This window comes from Myxine glutinosa, chromosome 8, assembly GCF_964187855.1.
Source record: "Myxine glutinosa chromosome 8, kmMyxGlut1.1, whole genome shotgun sequence".
Lineage (NCBI taxonomy): Eukaryota > Metazoa > Chordata > Myxini > Myxiniformes > Myxinidae > Myxine > Myxine glutinosa.
In genome coordinates, this window is record NC_136268.1 from 161180579 (window position 1) to 161198327 (window position 17749).

At 41.3% G+C, this 17749-nt stretch overlaps 1 protein-coding gene across 1 annotated transcript in view; it reads left to right on the forward strand.

Moving 5' to 3' along the window:
* DDX46 (DEAD-box helicase 46) overlaps positions 1 to 17749 on the forward strand; it is a 180923-nt gene that overhangs the window by 21625 nt on the left and 141549 nt on the right. The window contains exons 3-6 of the mRNA XM_078783905.1: positions 8313 to 8402; positions 9487 to 9574; positions 10386 to 10551; positions 11778 to 12124. Coding sequence (XP_078640031.1) covers positions 8313 to 8402; positions 9487 to 9574; positions 10386 to 10551; positions 11778 to 12124 — 691 coding nt within the window. The remainder of the gene's footprint in view (positions 1 to 8312; positions 8403 to 9486; positions 9575 to 10385; positions 10552 to 11777; positions 12125 to 17749) is intronic.

Genomic DNA, 17749 nt, shown 5'->3' on the forward strand with positions numbered 1-17749 from the left:
GGAATGAAGGTATTGGAAAGGGTGTTGGAGAGGAGGATAAGGAAAAAGGTGAAGATCGACCAAATGCAGTTTGGATTTATGCCAGGAAGAGGAACGACAGACGCGCTTTTCATTGTGAGGCAGTTGCAGGAGAAGTACATGGAGAAGAGGAAGAAGTTGTTTTTGGGGTTTGTTGATCTGGAGAAAGCATTCGATCGGGTTGCACGCAAAGTATTGACATGGGCATTGAGGAAGTTAGGAGTGGAGGAATGGTTGATCAGAGTAGTGATGGCAATGTACAAAAGAGCGCGCACAGCTGTAAGGACGAAGGACGGGAACAGTGGTGAGTTTGAGGTGAAGGTGGGAGTGCATCAGGGGTCGGTACTAAGTCCACTACTATTTGTAGCTGTGATGGAGGTGCTGGCTCAGAACGTAAAGGAGGGTTTACCATGGGAGTTGTATGCAGATGCTCTGGTGTTGATTGCGGAAAGTATGGATGGACTGAAGGAAAAGATGAACAACTGGAAGGAATGTATGGAGACAAAAGGTCTGAAGGTGAATATTGGAAAGACGAAGGTGATGGCAAGTGGTAAAGCATGTGGTGAGGTGGAAAGAACTGGGAAGTGGCCGTGTGCTGTGTGCAGGAAGGGTGTCGGAGTGAACTCCATTCAATGTACAATGTGCGCTGAGTGGGTTCATCAAAAATGTAGTGGTCGGAGAGGGTCATTTACCAGTGTGGCAGCTACATTCAAATGTAAGGTGTGCACAGAGGGAGCTGCAGATGGAGGAAATGTTGAGTTGGATCTTGGAGACGGCGTGAAGCTGGAAGGTGTGAAAACATTTTGCTACCTCGGAGACATGCTGAATGGAGAAGGTGGATCAGACTCGGCAACGGTTGCTCGAGTGAGATGTGCATGGAAGAAGTTTCGGGAACTGAGTGGTGTGCTGCTGATGAGGAGGAGAGTGTCGCTGAAGCTGAAGGGAAAGGTGTATGCTGCATGTGTGAGAAGTGTTGTGATTTATGGGAGCGAGACATGGGTAATGAACGTAGAGCAGCAACGAAGGCTGGAAAGGGTGGAAATGCGAATGGTTCGATGGATGTGCGGAGTATCGTTGAGAGAGAGAGGAAGACAAATGATGAATTGCGAAAGATGATGGGAATATTGCCTGTGATTGATGCTGTGAAGAGGAACAGGTTGAGATGGTTTGGTCATGTGTTGAGGAAGGATGAAAGTGACTGGTTGGGAAGAGTGATGGAAATTAATGTAGAAGGAAGTAGAGGACCGTGAAGACCGAGAAAGACTTGGCTAAAGATGGTGGAAGAAGAAATGCGGGCAAGGGGGTTAACAAGGAGAGATGCAGAAAATAGGGCAAAATGGAGAAGATTGCCATGGGGACCGCAAGGCTAACCCCCGCTCTAGCAGGGAAAATGGCCTTAAAATGCATGTTGTTGTTGTTGTTGTTGTTGTCTGCACCACCATGTCAAGCCAATGACAAGGCAACGCGCCATCTCATAACGCGCCATTGACCGAGTGGTTCACACCGACCGGAGCTGTTTTCGGATGACGTGCTGATGTCCTTGGACTTCGCGCCATGCTCCGGGCCGACTGGGCCGAAGTGGTGTGGGGCTGACAGGGCCAATGTGCTGTGGTGCTGACCGGGCCGACGTGGTGTGGTGCTGACCGGGCCGCCGTTGTGTGGTGCTGACCGGGCCGACGTGGTGTGGTGCTGACCGGGCTGATGTGGTGTGGTGCTGACCGGGCCGATGTGGTGTGGTGCTGACCGGGCCGATGCTTGGTGCTGACCGGGCCAACGTGGTGTGGTGCTGACCGGGCCGCCGTGGTATGGTGCTGACCGGGCTGCCGTTGTGTGGTGCTGACCGGGCCGACGTGGTGTGGTGCTGACCGGGCCGACATGGTGTGGTGCTGACCGGGCCGACGTGGTGTGGTGCTGACCGGGCCGCCATTGTGTGGTGCTGACCGGGCCGACGTGGTGTGGTGCTGACCAGGCCGACGTGGTGTGGTGCTGACCGGGCCGACGTGGTGTGGTGCTGACCAGGCCGACGTGGTGTGGTGCTGACCGGGCCGGCGTGGTGTGGTGCTGACCGGGCTGACGTGATGTGGTGCTGACCTAGATAACATCTTGTTTCATTATAACTTTAAGTACATGTATTTAAATGCATGAAAGTAGTACCGTTTGTCATTTCTGGTACTTATGTCACAGCGTGACGGATGTGACAATTCAGGCGACGGAATCATTATTTTCCCCTTCTACAAATTAACATGAAGGCACAAATTAATCATTTGATGTTTGAGAATAGCTAATGGTTGAAGCTGTCTCAGGCATATTTTTTCATATTTTTGTAACTCTTACTTTTTGAATAAATTAGGGTGTGACAGACGTGACATAAGGGGACGGAAATTTTTTGATGATTTTCTCATACAAAATTTTTTGATGATGTGATATGTTTATTGAATTTTACTTATATACTTCAACAGAGAATGGTATCTACAACAGAAAAATGCAAAAGATATAGTTATTCTGTTACTTACCATTTGTAAAGGAGTAGAGTGATAATATTAGTACTACTCAAATTGAGCTCACTTTGAAAATAGCGCCATCTTCCCATCTCAATTACTCCGCAATGAAGAGGGGTAGAACGATAATTTTTTCACTGAAATAAACCTTAGCATTTAAATTTTACATAAAAAAATAAGGAGACACCTCAAAACCTTCCTGCTAATAATAGTTGATCAAAGAAATGTCATAGTCTCACTACTTTACATTTTAATGCCAAAAATACCCCCTTTTTTGGCCTTTAACCTGTCACGCAAGAACCAAAAATTGTTATATTGCCCTGAAGTTGTCTCTGCAGGTAAAGGAGACCCCATTACACATCATACAAGTGTAAAATAGTGGATATTTTATTTGTAATAAGAAAATATCAAGGCCTGTATTGAGAAAAATGAAAGTGTTCCATTTTTCGTGACTTCACTTTTATGCCATTTTCACTCACTTTCTTATTTTCAACATGCCATTTCTGTTATTTTATTTATTTATTACTTGCGATAATCGAACACTTTTCAAGTATATTGGTTTGTCTTGTGCGTTATTCTGTCTGTTTGTCTGTTTTTTTGTCTGTTGCCAACAGGTTACAATTTTCAACCAATCATCAGCAAACTTCACCAAATGTTAGAGTTGGTCATAAGCCATAAAAACGAATATAGTTTTGGGGTCAAAAGGTCAATAGGTCAACATAGGCCAAAGGTCACCAAATTTATCAAATTCCTAAAATCGTCAATTTTCATCCGATTGACTTGAAATTTGAAGAGGATTTCCATATCTGGACACTTAATTCAACCCCAAACTATTTTTGAGGTTACCATAGGCCGAAAGGTCAACATAGGCCAGATTTCTAAAATCCTCAATTTTCATCTGATTAACTTGAAATTTGAAGAGGATTTGCATATCTGGTCACTACATTCAACCACCAAGTATTTTTGAGGTCAACATAGGCCAAAATGTCAACAACAACAACATGCATTTTAAAGGCCATTTTCCCTGCTAGAGCGGGGGTTAGCCTTGCGGTCCCCATGACAATCTTCTCCATTTTGCCCTATTTTCTGCATCTCTCCTTGTTAACCCCCTTGCCCGCTTTTCTTCTACCACCATCTTTAGCCAAGTCTTTTTCGGTCTTCCCCACCCTCTGCTTCCTTCTACATTCATTTCCATCACTCTTCTCAGCCAGTCACTTTCATCCTTCCTCAACACATGACCAAACCATCTCAACCTGTTCCTCTTCACAGCATCAATCACAGGCTCTATTCCCATCATCTTTCGCAATTCATCATTTGTCTTCCTCTCTCTCAACGATACTCCACACATCCACCGAACCATTCACATTTCCACCCTTTCCAACCTTCGTTGCTGCTCTACGTTCATTACCCATGTCTCGCTCCCATAAATCATAACACTTCTCACACATGCAGCATACACCTTTCCCTTCAGCTTCAACGACACTCCCCTCATCATCAGCACGCCACCCAGTTCCCGAAACTTCTTCCATGCACATCTCACTCGAGCAACCGTTGCCGAGTCTGATCCACCTTCTCCATTCAGCATGTCTCCAAGGTAGTAAAATGTTTTCACACCTTCCAGCTTCACGCCGTCTCCAAGATCCAACTCAACATTTCCTCCATCTGCAGCTCCCTCTGTGCACACCTTACATTTGAATGTAGCTTCCACACTGGTTAATGACCCTCTCAGACCACTACATTTTTGATGAACCCACTCAGCGCACATTGTACATTGAATGGAGTTCACTCCGACACCCTTCCTACACACAGCACAGGGCCACTTCCCAGTTCTTTGCACCTCACCACATGCTTTACCACTTGCCACCACCTTCGTCTTTCCGATATTCACCTTCAAACCTTTTGTCTCCATACATTCCTTCCACGTGTTCATCTTTTCCTTCAGTCCATCCATACTTTCCGCAATCAACACCAGATCATCTGCATACAACAACTCCCACGGTAAACCCTCCTTTACGTTCTGAGCCAGCACCTCCATCACAGCTACAAATAGTAGTGGACTTAGTACCGACCCCTGATGCACTCCCACCTTCACCTCAAACTCACCACTGTTCCCGTCCTTTGTCCTTGCAGCTGTGCGCGCTCTTTTGTACATTGCCATCACTACTCTGATCAACCATTCCTCCACTCCTAACTTCCTCAATGCCCATGTCAATACTTTGCGTGGTACCCTATCGAATGCTTTCTCCAGATCAACAAACCCAAGAAACAACTTCTTCCTCTTCTCCATGTACTTCTCCTGCAACTGCCTCACAATGAAAAGCGCGTCTGTCGTTCCTCTTCCTGGCATGAATCCAAACTGCATTGCATCGATCTTCACTTTCTTCCTTATCCTTCTCTCCAACACCCTTTCCAATACCTTCATTCCATGCTCCAATAACTTTATCGCCCGGTACGAGCCACACTCCAGAGGGTCACCTTTCCCCTTGTATAGAGGGATGAGGGTACTCAGTTCCCAATCCAATGGAATGCGGCCTTCTTTCACCACCAGATTACAGATCTCTGTCATTCTCTTCACACCCCAACTTCCTGCTGCCTTCAACATATCTCCCACAACTCCTGTCGACCCTCCCGCTTTTCTACCCTTCATTGCTTTTATCGCTTCCTCAACTTCCTTCTCAGTTATCTTCTCTGCCGGTCCTAAAACAGGGTTACTCTCTATGTTGCCATCCCATTCATTCTCTGTATTCAACAGCATTTCCATATATCTTTTCCATCTTCCTTTAATTCCATCTGGGTCGACAACGATTTGTCCCACTTCATCCTTCAAGCAACTCACCCCCATCACATCACACCTCTCTTTCGCTATCTGCTTTGCAATCCTGAATACTGCTTTCTGACCCTCTTCCGAATCCAAGCGTTCTCCTAACATTTTCCTACATGCCTCCTGCGCCTTTGCTACCTCTTTCTTTGCAGCCTTCCTGGCTGCCTTATAACTTTCATGCTCTGCTGTTTCTGCTCCCGTACCCTTCGTCTTCTGCCACTCCTTGAACTTCTTCCTCTTCTCGTCAATCCTCTTTCCAACTTCATCATCCCACCACCATGTTTCCGAGTGCCTCGGTGGTCCTTTTGTCCATCCACATACCTCACCAACGGCTCCCAACAGACAAGCTTTCATTGACATCCAACCACTTTCAAGCTCAACCACATCATCCTCGACCCTACTCAGCCTCTCTTTTAATGCCTCCCTTACTGTCACCTCTTTCAACCTCCACACCTTCATTCTCGGTTGGTACTTCACCCGCCGAGCTCTCCTCGCACCTTTCACCCTTACGTCGCAGACAACCAAGTGGTGCTGTGAAACAGCCTCCTCCCCCGGGATCACCTTTGTGTCCCGGAGGTGCCCCCTATCTCGCCTACGCACCATCAGGTAGTCAACGGTTGTCGTCGACCCACCTGACGTGTATGTAACAAACTTATTATCCTCTTTCTGGAACTGAGTATTACAAATCAACAAATCAGCTCCATCAGCAAACTCCAAAATCCTTTCACCTTCTCCATTTCTCACACCATATCCGTAACCCCCATGAACTCCATCAAAACCATCCATACTCCTTCCCACATGTCCATTTAGGTCTCCTCCTACCACAAGAACTTCCTCATCTTTCACGTTTTCCATCAGCTTCTCTATCGCACACCAGAACTTGTCCTTTTCTTCATCGCTTCGACCAACCTGCGGAGCATATCCCGAGATGACGTTCACCAAGAGCTTTCCAATCATCATTTTCACCATCATCAACCTATCACTCACTCTAGTCACACTCACCACACTGTCTACAAACTCCTCAGAAAACAGGACACCAACACCATTCACGCCCTCCGGGCACCCTTGCCACACAAACTTGTATTTCTGTCCCTGCCTACCCTTCACCATTCTCACACCACTTCCCTTCCATCTCGTCTCTTGCACATAACATATGTCCACTCTTCTTCTGACCAATACTTCCACCACTTCTCCTGATCTCCCTGTCATTGTCCCTACATTCCATGTCCCAAACCTCAGAAACCGATCTCCACTTCGGGCTGCACCCTGCCCATATGTAGTTGTAATTGTCATGGTTCCCTTTTTGAGGCAATGTTTTTATGGCCGGATGCCCTTCCTGACGCCAACCCTCTTAGTCGTCTCTTACGACACGCAGGGATACGGTGTACCTATTCTTATCCAGGGTACACACCGGGAAACGTTTAAAACATGGAAATTCTGGGGGGTGGGGGGGGGGGGGGTGGTGTCAAGGGAAAGATAAAATGAAAATAAACCCCTTCAGCCGGCACTTAGCTTGGCGTCCCAAAGAGTACTTTCAGGAGCTTGGCGGCTGTTGAAACTGGGGTAGCCACTCATGCGGGAAGTGGTCCAAAATGGCGGTGTAGAACTCCGCGCGTCGAAAACGCAACAAGCGTGAGGCGAGCAGATTAGACGGCCTCCTTTCGATTCTCTACCGTCAAGTCCAATGCGGCCTTCAGCTTCCAAGAGCCCAGCAGTTGTCCAAAACCTCGTGTGGGGAAATGTGGTATCTTTCCGTCGTCTTGTTCACCGTCCACACGCGGCTCCAAGCTCCGGCACGAGGAAGCCCTCCGTCTGCCCGCACGCTTCGCCAGGCCCCGATGCTTTATATGACTTGCTTTATACGCATTGTTAAAAGTAAATAATGACATGTTTTCTTTCACAATCTTGCGAGATTTCCAGAACTCCTCGGCGTCAAGGGAAAGATAAAATGAAAATAAACCCCTTCAGCCGGCACTTAGCTTGGTGTCCCAAAGAGTACTTTCAGGAGCTTGGCGGCTGTTGAAACTGGGTTAGCCACTCATGCGGGAAGTGGTCCAAAATGGTGGTGTCGAACACCGCGCGTCGAAGACACAAGCGTGAGGCGAGCAGATTAGACGGCCTCCTTTCGATTCTCTACCGTCAAGCCCAATGCGGCCTTCAGCTTCCAAGAGCCCAGCAGTTGTCCAAAACCTCGTGTGGGTTAATCGAGATTACAATTGCCAAAATGTCAACATAGGCCAAATTTCTAAATTCCTCAATTTTCATCTCATTGACTTGAAATTTTAAGAGGATTTGCATACCAGGTCTTTCACGGTTAGCTCTTTCACGAGCCTCGATTCAGTATACAAAGGTCACTGAATTCAACCACCAATTATTTTTTGAGGTCATCATAGGCCAGCAACTTATTTTTGGGATCAAGTATCGTGCTATGCATGACATATTTATCATTTATTTATTCGATTTATTGATTGGATGATCATCATTGGTTACATTTGGGAACACTGGAATGTTGTTTTTTCTTAAGAATAAATGCGATAATGGGAGATTGCATTAGGCAAGACCACCTTCACAGTCATAACTACATTCTGCTACAAACTTGATAGACATATTCTCGATATACGATGTACTTTTTACTCACCTTTGCCTGAAATGTGTTCGTACCACACCCCGTCTTGCTGAGAAGGGCGGAGCTTTCCGTGCTCTCGTGCTAACAAGAGGGGTGGAACTTGCATCAAGCAAGCAAGCTAACTTGGTTTTCTATACGGGACATTAAATTGTAATTGGCTGTTTTGTTTTGTAATTGTAATTGCCTGTTTTTAGCATTTTCAATTAAGGATATTTGGGCCTTAAAAAAAAAAAAAAAAAGCAAGGTTTGACTCATCACTCACTATAGAATACCATAGGACTATGATTGTGTTGTGATGCACGATGCCCCATCCATGCTGCTTTTTTTTTTCTACCTACACGACTTACAGAAGGTCACGGAGCCGTGAGCGTCGCTCCCGGAAGTCTCGCTCGAGGGAACGTCGTCGCCGGACGCGCAGTCGCAGCAAGGAGCACCGAAGGTTACTACTAATAGTACAAGTCGTAAAATTCTCTCGTTAGGTTTGAGGTCAACCTACCAGTTCCAGAAAATCCTACCCTCATCTCTCTCGTAAGCTCTTCTTGAACTAGTACAAAAATCAAGGGGCTCAACACTGATCCCTGGTGTAAACCTACTTTCACTTCAAATGACTATATATCCTCCACTAGTAATGAATTGGGATTGCATATATTTTTGAGGTCAAAAGGTCAAATGTCAACTCGAGGTCAAACTTCTAAAATCATCAATTTTAATCTGAAAAATCATCAATTTTCATCTGATTGACCTGAGCTTTGATCAAGATTGTCAATTTAAATCATAATGAAATGGACAATTTGATGTATCCATGGCAACGTTTTTTTGAGGGGGGAGGGTGGATTCTGCAATTATTGTACTCTGCACAACGCCTTTCTTGTGACTTGCAAAATTGAAAATTTTTCAAATGTATTGGTTGAATTATTCAAATATATTGGTCGACTTTGTTACTTGGTGTGTCCGCTCACTTATACTTGCCTACAGGTCGCAATTTTAAACCTATCCTAACAAAACTTCACCAAACGGTGGAGTTGGTGGTTCGACAGAATCCTATTTGTTTTTGAGGTCAAAAAGTCAGGCCAGCCACTTTTGTTAATGTTTCTAAAATTCTCAATTTTCATCTGATTGACTTGAAATTTGAACAGGATTTACATATCAGCTAACTGAATTCAACGACAAACTATTTTTGAGGTCAAAAGGATGCTTTTCCGAGCACCATTCTACTTTGTTTTCTTATCAAGTGTCGCTCTGAGTGATTTTTCATTCTGTTTGTCTATTTGTCAATCGCCTACAGATTACAATTCTAAGCCAATCGTCATGAAACTTTACCACATTGTAGAGGGAGTCACAACTGAGAAGCCTTTTGATTTTGAGGTCGAAGGTCAACCTGAGGTCAAATTTCTAAAAGAATAAATTTTCGTCTGAAAAATCGTCAATTTTCATTTGATTAACAGAATTAAACAGCAATTGAATGACTTATTTGAGTGTCTGCAGTCACTGATTGATCTTTCTTGTTTTGACTTGTTTTGTAGGTCTAGATCAAAGGATCGTAAAGACAAAGCAAATGATGTTCCAGAAAAGGTTAAGACAGAAGAAAAGGAGGAAGAAAAACCTGAAGCGGTGAGAGGTTCTTCTACTTTGATACATGTATCAACACAAAGAAGTCTGTTGTATATAACATGGTCACTGAGCTTTTCTTTTTCCATAGGTACTGTTCTGCTCGAGACTGTTGTACGTGAACTGTTGTGCATCAACTTGGGGCCACTTTTTGTGCCTAAATCTCACCTTCCCTAAGAAAACGCTTCCTTAAACGAAGCTAACCAAATGTTCTTACCGATACATTTCCAGCGGGTGAAGCCATTCTGTGGTCTAACACCTTCATGTTCCCAGCCCTATGTCATCACGTTTCCAACCTCTTATGATGCTGTAGAGGACAAAATTGTAGAAACAGTAAATGTCCTGTCTTTGTACTCTTTTGAAATTGAACAGTTGCTGATGCTTTAAACAGAAGATAATGTGCAGTCTGACTTGGCTTCAAGTTTAAGGATCGAAAAGGTTGTCTGTTGTATTTTTTACAGCTGTTATACAAAAGTATTCAAACTTCTGCGAATCAATGGAATTTCCAGGTAAGAAAGTGAAGGAGAACAATTTGAAAAGCAGAGTAGCTCCAAGACAAGCCGGAACTTTGATGTCATCATTGGGAATGTGCCTGCAGTGGTTCATAATGTGTGCATATGGTTAGGCTGACACAACCATGTGATTCGCAGCCCTTAACGAAGTACAAACGGTCAGGTTTGCTCAAGGCTTTCTATACCTCAGAAGGGTTATGTCTCTTGACATGGAATGGTGGCTTTATAGTGCAAACAAGGCATTGGTGGCTGATGATGAAAATCCATTTTGGCTTTAACTCTCGCTTTCTTGCTTCCCACAGAACTTCGAACAGAGTAAGCTAGAGGAAGAAATGAGGAAACGAAAGGAGCGTATTGAGAAATGGCGAGAAGAGCAGAAGAAAAAGGCCTTGGCTATTCTCGGGGAAGTTAAGAAGGAACCGGAAGAAAATGTTACGCCGAAGAAATGGAGTTTAGAAGATGATGATGGTTGGTTCAACTTGCTCGTGAATTTATTTGTTTATCTCATCTCTCCCGTAATGTTCAGTTGTCGTCTCTTTTTCTTTTGTTGCTTGCCGATGATATTGTTTTCCTTCCTTCATTGTGATTTATTAATTCACTAGCTAGAGGAAGAGTGTGGCCTCTAAAGATGGCCTCTAAAGGTGGTTTTTTTTTTTTTTAGCGGTAACCCGTGAAAATCACGGGCATAAATAGTGTTTATGTTCATACAAACTAACTTGTTAAGAAGTGATTATTACCCTAAATCCACATATGTAACTTGGTGCAGCATTTTAGATAGCGATCGATAATTGGCTGGCCAAAAGCCGCAGCTCGCTGGCATCAGCACACAGGCATGCTTCCACCTTGCGGTTGTTGTTGTATAGACCGCTTGCGGTATTGATAACATAACCAGTGATAACTGGCTGGACAAAAGCCGCAGCTCGCTGGCTAGGCGTGCTTCCACCTTGCGGTATTGATAAATATCCAGGCTGATGTCACATTGGCGGCCACGCGTGCGCATTGCCTGCCGCCTTTCCGCTTCCTTTCAAAATAATTGTCAGTTGGCACCAACATTCATTCTGGCGGATCTCCTGAATATCGCTTTATATTCAACTGCAGTATTGTCTCTTGTAGTGTGGTTACTGGTAAGTATCCCCTTTACATTTCTGATCGCATTTATATTTGTATTAAAAGGTGTAGCATGCCTCTCGAGTCGCTGCGCGTCCGGCACACATCGGGACGTCTTCTTCTTCTCCTCGGTATCAAGTGCAGCATCTCACTGTGCGTAAAACAAAATGGCGCGAGTTATTCAAAACTTTTCACTGATTTTCAGCTTTTATTCCACACTTATAGACATTTGGAGACATAGGTATGCTTATATGGAAGGGTTAGTCATAACTACATAGTATCACACATATCTTAGGGCGACAGCAGCAATAGCTGGAGAGAAGTTCCGATTACAAACTTCAGAAATAAGCGTTTTAATGATATAGATGTTTTGGTCATCAATTAGAACGGTTAGTAATTTGAATTAAATCAATAAGTTGTTCACTCTTCATCTTGAGATTTCGATAATGCAGTTTCCAATTTTCTCCCTGTGTGTGTTACTTGGAATTTAAACATTATTTCTTGGAGGTTTGTTCTAATGATGAAAGAGATGGATTTGTTAAATTTGCAATATTTTATATTTGTTCCAACCTTATCATTTTTTGCAGATGAAGAAGAGGAGGAGGATGATGAAGATAAGTCATCACAAGATGAGGCAGGCCTTGATTGTGAGGAAGAGAAGGTTAAACCAGCTGTTGAGGTGGTGAAAAAGGAGGAGGAGGAGACTGTGGAGGTAGCAGAGGTGGTAGAGGAGGAGATAAAGAAGGAAGCGGAAAAGTTAGATGTGGAGCAGGCTAATATTGTAAAGCAAAAAAATTCAAACCAGGAAGTTGCATCAGAATCCAAGCAAGAACCTCTGGAAGATGATGATGTGGACCCTCTTGATGCATTTATGGAAGTAATTAGAGATGAAGTGAAGAGGAATATTGGAGGAGGACCACAGTCTGGTGACAAGGTTTGTTTTCCTTTCCATTCTGCTCCATTTGAGTATAGATAAACTCTACATGTGATTGAACAGTTGGGAGAAGGGTTGAAAACATTATACAATTTATATGTCATTTTATTGTCAAATATGTCATATTATTATTATATAACAAATGATGAATTGCGAAAGATGATGGGAATAGAGCCTGTGATGGATGCTGTGAAGAGAAACAGGTTGAGATGGTTTGGTCATGTGTTGAAGGATGAAAGTGACTGGTTGAGAAGAGTGATGGAAATGAATGTAGAAGGAAGTAGAGGATGGGGAAGACCGACAAAGACTTGGCTAAAGATGGTGGAAGAAGAAATGCGGGCAAGGGGATTAACAAGGGGAGATGCAGAAAATAGGGCAAAATGGAGAAGATTGTCATGGGGACCGCAAGGCTAACCCCCGCTCTAGCAGGGAAAATGGCCTTAAAATGCATGTTGTTGTTGTTGTTGTTTGTTTTATTACTCCAAGAAAAGCTAACTTTTAAATTTTTTCAATGTAAGTGCTTAGTTTTAGGAAGAAAATATTTTCTTCCTTATTATATATTACAAACAGGGCCCTGTGGAACATGTGCACAATGTAAAATGTGACTTGAAGTCTTCAACACTCCCCCTCCACAAACCCCAAGTCCTCAACGTCCACATTCCAGGCAACCCTAAGTCCTCGACCTCCATCTTCCAACCCCAAACCTCAGGCCTTCAACCTCTGCCTCCCAACCGCAAACCCCAAGTCCTCAACCTCCACCTCCCAATCCCAAGTCCTCAACCTCTACCTGGCAACGAAGGTTCTAAATTCCTCCCCCCCCTGACCCCCCACTCATACACCCAAAGCCTCAACCTTCCCCTCCCAACTCTGTCCCATCTTTGCTCTCACCCCCTCCCAACTTCAACTCTTTGTCCTCCCCTCCCCTCCTTCTGCTCATAAAAATAAAAGGGCATCCCCACATCGATCATAACATATTTCTTAATTGAAACAGTGGAGTATTCAACGCTTTCCATTCCTCTACCAATCCCACTATAATGCCATCACCGGCTTCACAGAAACTGCAATTGAAACGACAACAGCATGGCTCCTACAAGTCCTACATGTCATGGCCCATCACGGTCACCTGTCCAACTTACAATCCCACAAGATATGCGGAAACCCCTTGGAATATTGCAACTCTCAAGTGACCATAAGCAGCTTAATTGTGCCTTTTAAATGACCCCAAACCAATTATCTTCCTCCTGATGCATATATACACATTGGTGAAAGTAAAATATAGCAAGAACCCATAAAGTAAATATATCAAAGTAATTTCCCTTTAGATCCCTTTAGAATTACTCTTTGAATTACCCTTTAGAATTACCCTTTAGAATTACCCTTTAGAATTACCCTTTAGAATTACCATTTAGAATTACACTTTAGAATTACCATTTAGAATTACACTTTAGAATTACCATTTAGAATTACACTTTAGAATTACCATTTAGAATTACCATTTAGAATTACACTTTAGAATTACCATTTAGAATTACACTTTAGAATTACCATTTAGAATTACCATTTAGAATTACCCTTTAGAATTACCCTTTAGAATTACCATTTAGAATTACACTTTAGAATTACCATTTAGAATTACACTTTAGAATTACCATTTAGAATTACACTTTAGAATTACCATTTAGAATTACCATTTAGAATTACACTTTAGAATTACCATTTAGAATTACACTTTAGAATTACCCTTTAGAATTACCATTTAGAATTACACTTTAGAATTACCCTTTAGAATTACCCTTTAGAATTACCCCTTAGAATTACCCTTTAGAATTACACTTTAGAATTACCCTTTAGAATTACCATTTAGAATTACACTTTAGAATTACCATTTAGAATTACACTTTAGAATTACACTTTAGAATTACCATTTAGAATTACACTTTAGAATTACCATTTAGAATTACACTTTAGAATTACCCTTTAGAATTACCATTTAGAATTACACTTTAGAATTACCCTTTAGAATTACCCTTTAGAATTACCCCTTAGAATTACCCTTTAGAATTACACTTTAGAATTACCCTTTAGAATTACCATTTAGAATTACACTTTAGAATTACCATTTAGAATTACCATTTAGAATTACACTTTAGAATTACCATTTAGAATTACACTTTAGAATTACCATTTAGAATTACACTTTAGAATTACCATTTAGAATTACACTTTAGAATTACCATTTAGAATTACACTTTAGAATTACCATTTAGAATTACACTTTAGAATTACCATTTAGAATTACACTTTAGAATTACCCTTTAGAATTACCATTTAGAATTACACTTTAGAATTACCCTTTAGAATTACCCTTTAGAATTACCCTTTAGAATTACCCCTTAGAATTACCCTTTAGAATTACACTTTAGAATTACCCTTTAGAATTACCATTTAGAATTACACTTTAGAATTACCATTTAGAATTACACTTTAGAATTACACTTTAGAATTACCCTTTAGAATTACACTTTAGAATTACCATTTAGAATTACACTTTAGAATTACCATTTAGAATTACACTTTAGAATTACCCTTTAGAATTACCCTTTAGAATTACCCTTTAGAATTACACTTTAGAATTACCATTTAGAATTACACTTTAGAATTACCATTTAGAATTACACTTTAGAATTACCCCTTAGAATTACCATTTAGAATTACACTTTAGAATTACCCCTTAGAATTACCCCTTAGAATTACCTCTTAGAATTACCTCTTATAATTACCTCTTAGAATTACCTCTTAGAATTACCTCTTAGAATTACCCTTTAGAATTACCATTTAGAATTACACTTTAGAATTACCCCTTAGAATTACCTCTTAGAATTACCTCTTAGAATTACCCCTTAGAATTACCTCTTAGAATTACCTCTTAGAATTACCTCTTAGAATTACCCTTTAGAATTACCATTTAGAATTACCCCTTAGAATTACCCCTTCGAATTACCCCTTAGAATTACACTTTAGAATTACACTTTAGAATTACCATTTAGAATTACCATTTAGAATTACCCCTTAGAATTACCCCTTCGAATTACCCCTTAGAATTACACTTTAGAATTACACTTTAGAATTACCCCTTAGAATTACCCCTGAGAATTACCCCTGAGAATTACCCCTGAGAATTACCCCTGAGAATTACCCCTGAGAATTACCCCTTAGAATTACCCCTTAGAATTACCCTTTAGAATTACCATTTAAAATTACACTTTAGAATTACCCCTCAGAATTACCCCTCAGAATTACCCCTCAGAATTACCCCTCAGAATTACCCCTCAGAAATACCCCTTAGAATTACCCCTTAGAATTACCCATTTAGAATTACCCCTTAGAATTACCCCTTTGAATTACCCCTTTGAATTACCCCTTTGAATTACCCCTTAGAATTACCCCTTAGAATTACCCTTTAGAATTACCCCTTAGAATTACCCCTTAGAATTACCCCTTAGAATTAACCCTTAGAATTACCCCTTAGAATTACCCCTTAGAATTACCCCTTAGAATTACCCCTTAGAATTACCCCTGAGATTTACCCCTTAGAATTACCTCTTAGAATTACCTCTTAGAATTACCTCTTAGAATTACCTCTTAGAATTACCTCTTAGAATTACCTCTTAGAATTACCTCTTAGAATTACCTCTTAGAATTACCTCTTAGAATTACCCTTTAGAATTACCATTTAGAATTACCCCTTAGAATTACCCCTTAGAATTACCCCTTAGAATTACACTTTAGAATTACACTTTAGAATTACCCCTTAGAATTACCCCTTAGAATTACGCCTTAGAATTACGCCTTAGAATTACGCCTTAGAATTACCCCTTAGAATTACCCCTTAGAATTACCCCTTAGAATTACACTTTAGAATTACCCCTTAGAATTACCCCTTAGAATTACCCCTTAGAATTACACTTTAGAATTACCCCTTAGAATTACCCCTTAGAATTACCCCTTAGAATTACCCATTAGAATTACCCTTTGGAATTACCCTTTGGAATTACCCTTTGGAATTACCCTTTGGAATTACACTTTGGAATTACACTTTGGAATTACCCTTTAGAATTACCGCTTAGAATTACCATTTAGAATTACACTTTAGAATTACCCCTCAGAATTACCCCTCAGAATTACCCCTCAGAATTACCCCTCAGAATTACCCCTGAGAATTACCCCTTAGAATTACCCATTTAGAATTACCCCTTAGAATTACCCCTTAGAATTACCCCTTAGAATTACCCCTTAGAATTACCCCTTAGAATTACCCCTTAGAATTACCCCTTAGAATTACCCCTTAGAATTACCCTTTAGAATTACCCTTTAGAATTACCCCTTAGAATTACCCCTTAGAATTACCCCTGAGAATTACCCCTTAGAATTACCGCTTAGAATTACCGCTTAGAATTACTGCTTAGAATTACCGCTTAGAATTACCGCTTAGAATTACCGCTTAGAATTACCGCTTAGAATTACCGCTTAGAATTACCGCTTAGAATTACCGCTTAGAATTACCGCTTAGAATTCCCCCTTAGAATTCCCCCTTAGAATTACCCTTTAGAATTACCCTTTAGAATTACCCCTTAGAATTACCGCTTAGAATTACCCTTCAGAATTACCATTTGGAATTACACTTTGGAATTACCCCTTAGAATTACCCCTCAGAATTACCCCTTAGAATTACCCCTTAGAATTACCCCTTAGAATTACTCCTTAGAATTACCCCTTGGAATTACCCATTAGAATTACACTTTAGAATTACCCCTCAGAATTACCCCTTAGAATTACCCCTTAGAATTACCCCTTAGAATTACCTCTTAGAATGACCCCTTAGAATGACCCCTTAGAATGACCCCTTAGAATGACCCCTTAGAATGACCCCTTAGAATGACCCCTTAGAATGACCCCTTAGAATGACCCCTTAGAATGACCCCTTAGAATTACCCGTTAGAATTACCCTTTAGAATTACCGCTTTGAATTACCGCTTTGAATTACCGCTTTGAATTACCCCTTAGAATTACCCCTTAGAATTACCCCTCAGAATTACCCCTTAGATTTACCCCTTAGAATTACCCCTCAGAATTACCCCTTAGAATTACCCATTAGAATTACCCTTTAGAATCACACTTTAGAATTACCATTTAGAATTACCATTTAGAATTACCATTTAGAATTAACCTTCAGAATTACCATTTAGAATTACCATTTAGAATTACCATTTGGAATTACCATTCAGAATTACCATTTCGAATTACCATTTCAAATTTCACTTTCGAATTACCCTTTCGAATTACCATTTAGAATTACCATTTAGAATTACCATTTGGAATTACACTTCAGAATTACCATTTAGAATTAACATTTAGAATTACCCCTTAGAATTACACTTTAGAATTACCCCTCAGAATTGCCCATTAGAATTGCCCTTTAGAATTGCCCTTTAGAATTACCCCTTAGAATTACCCTTTAGAATTACCCTTTAGAATTACCCTTTAGAATTACCCTTTAGAATTACCCTTTAGAATTACCCTTTAGAATTACCCTTTAGAATTACCCTTTAGAATTACCCTTTAGAA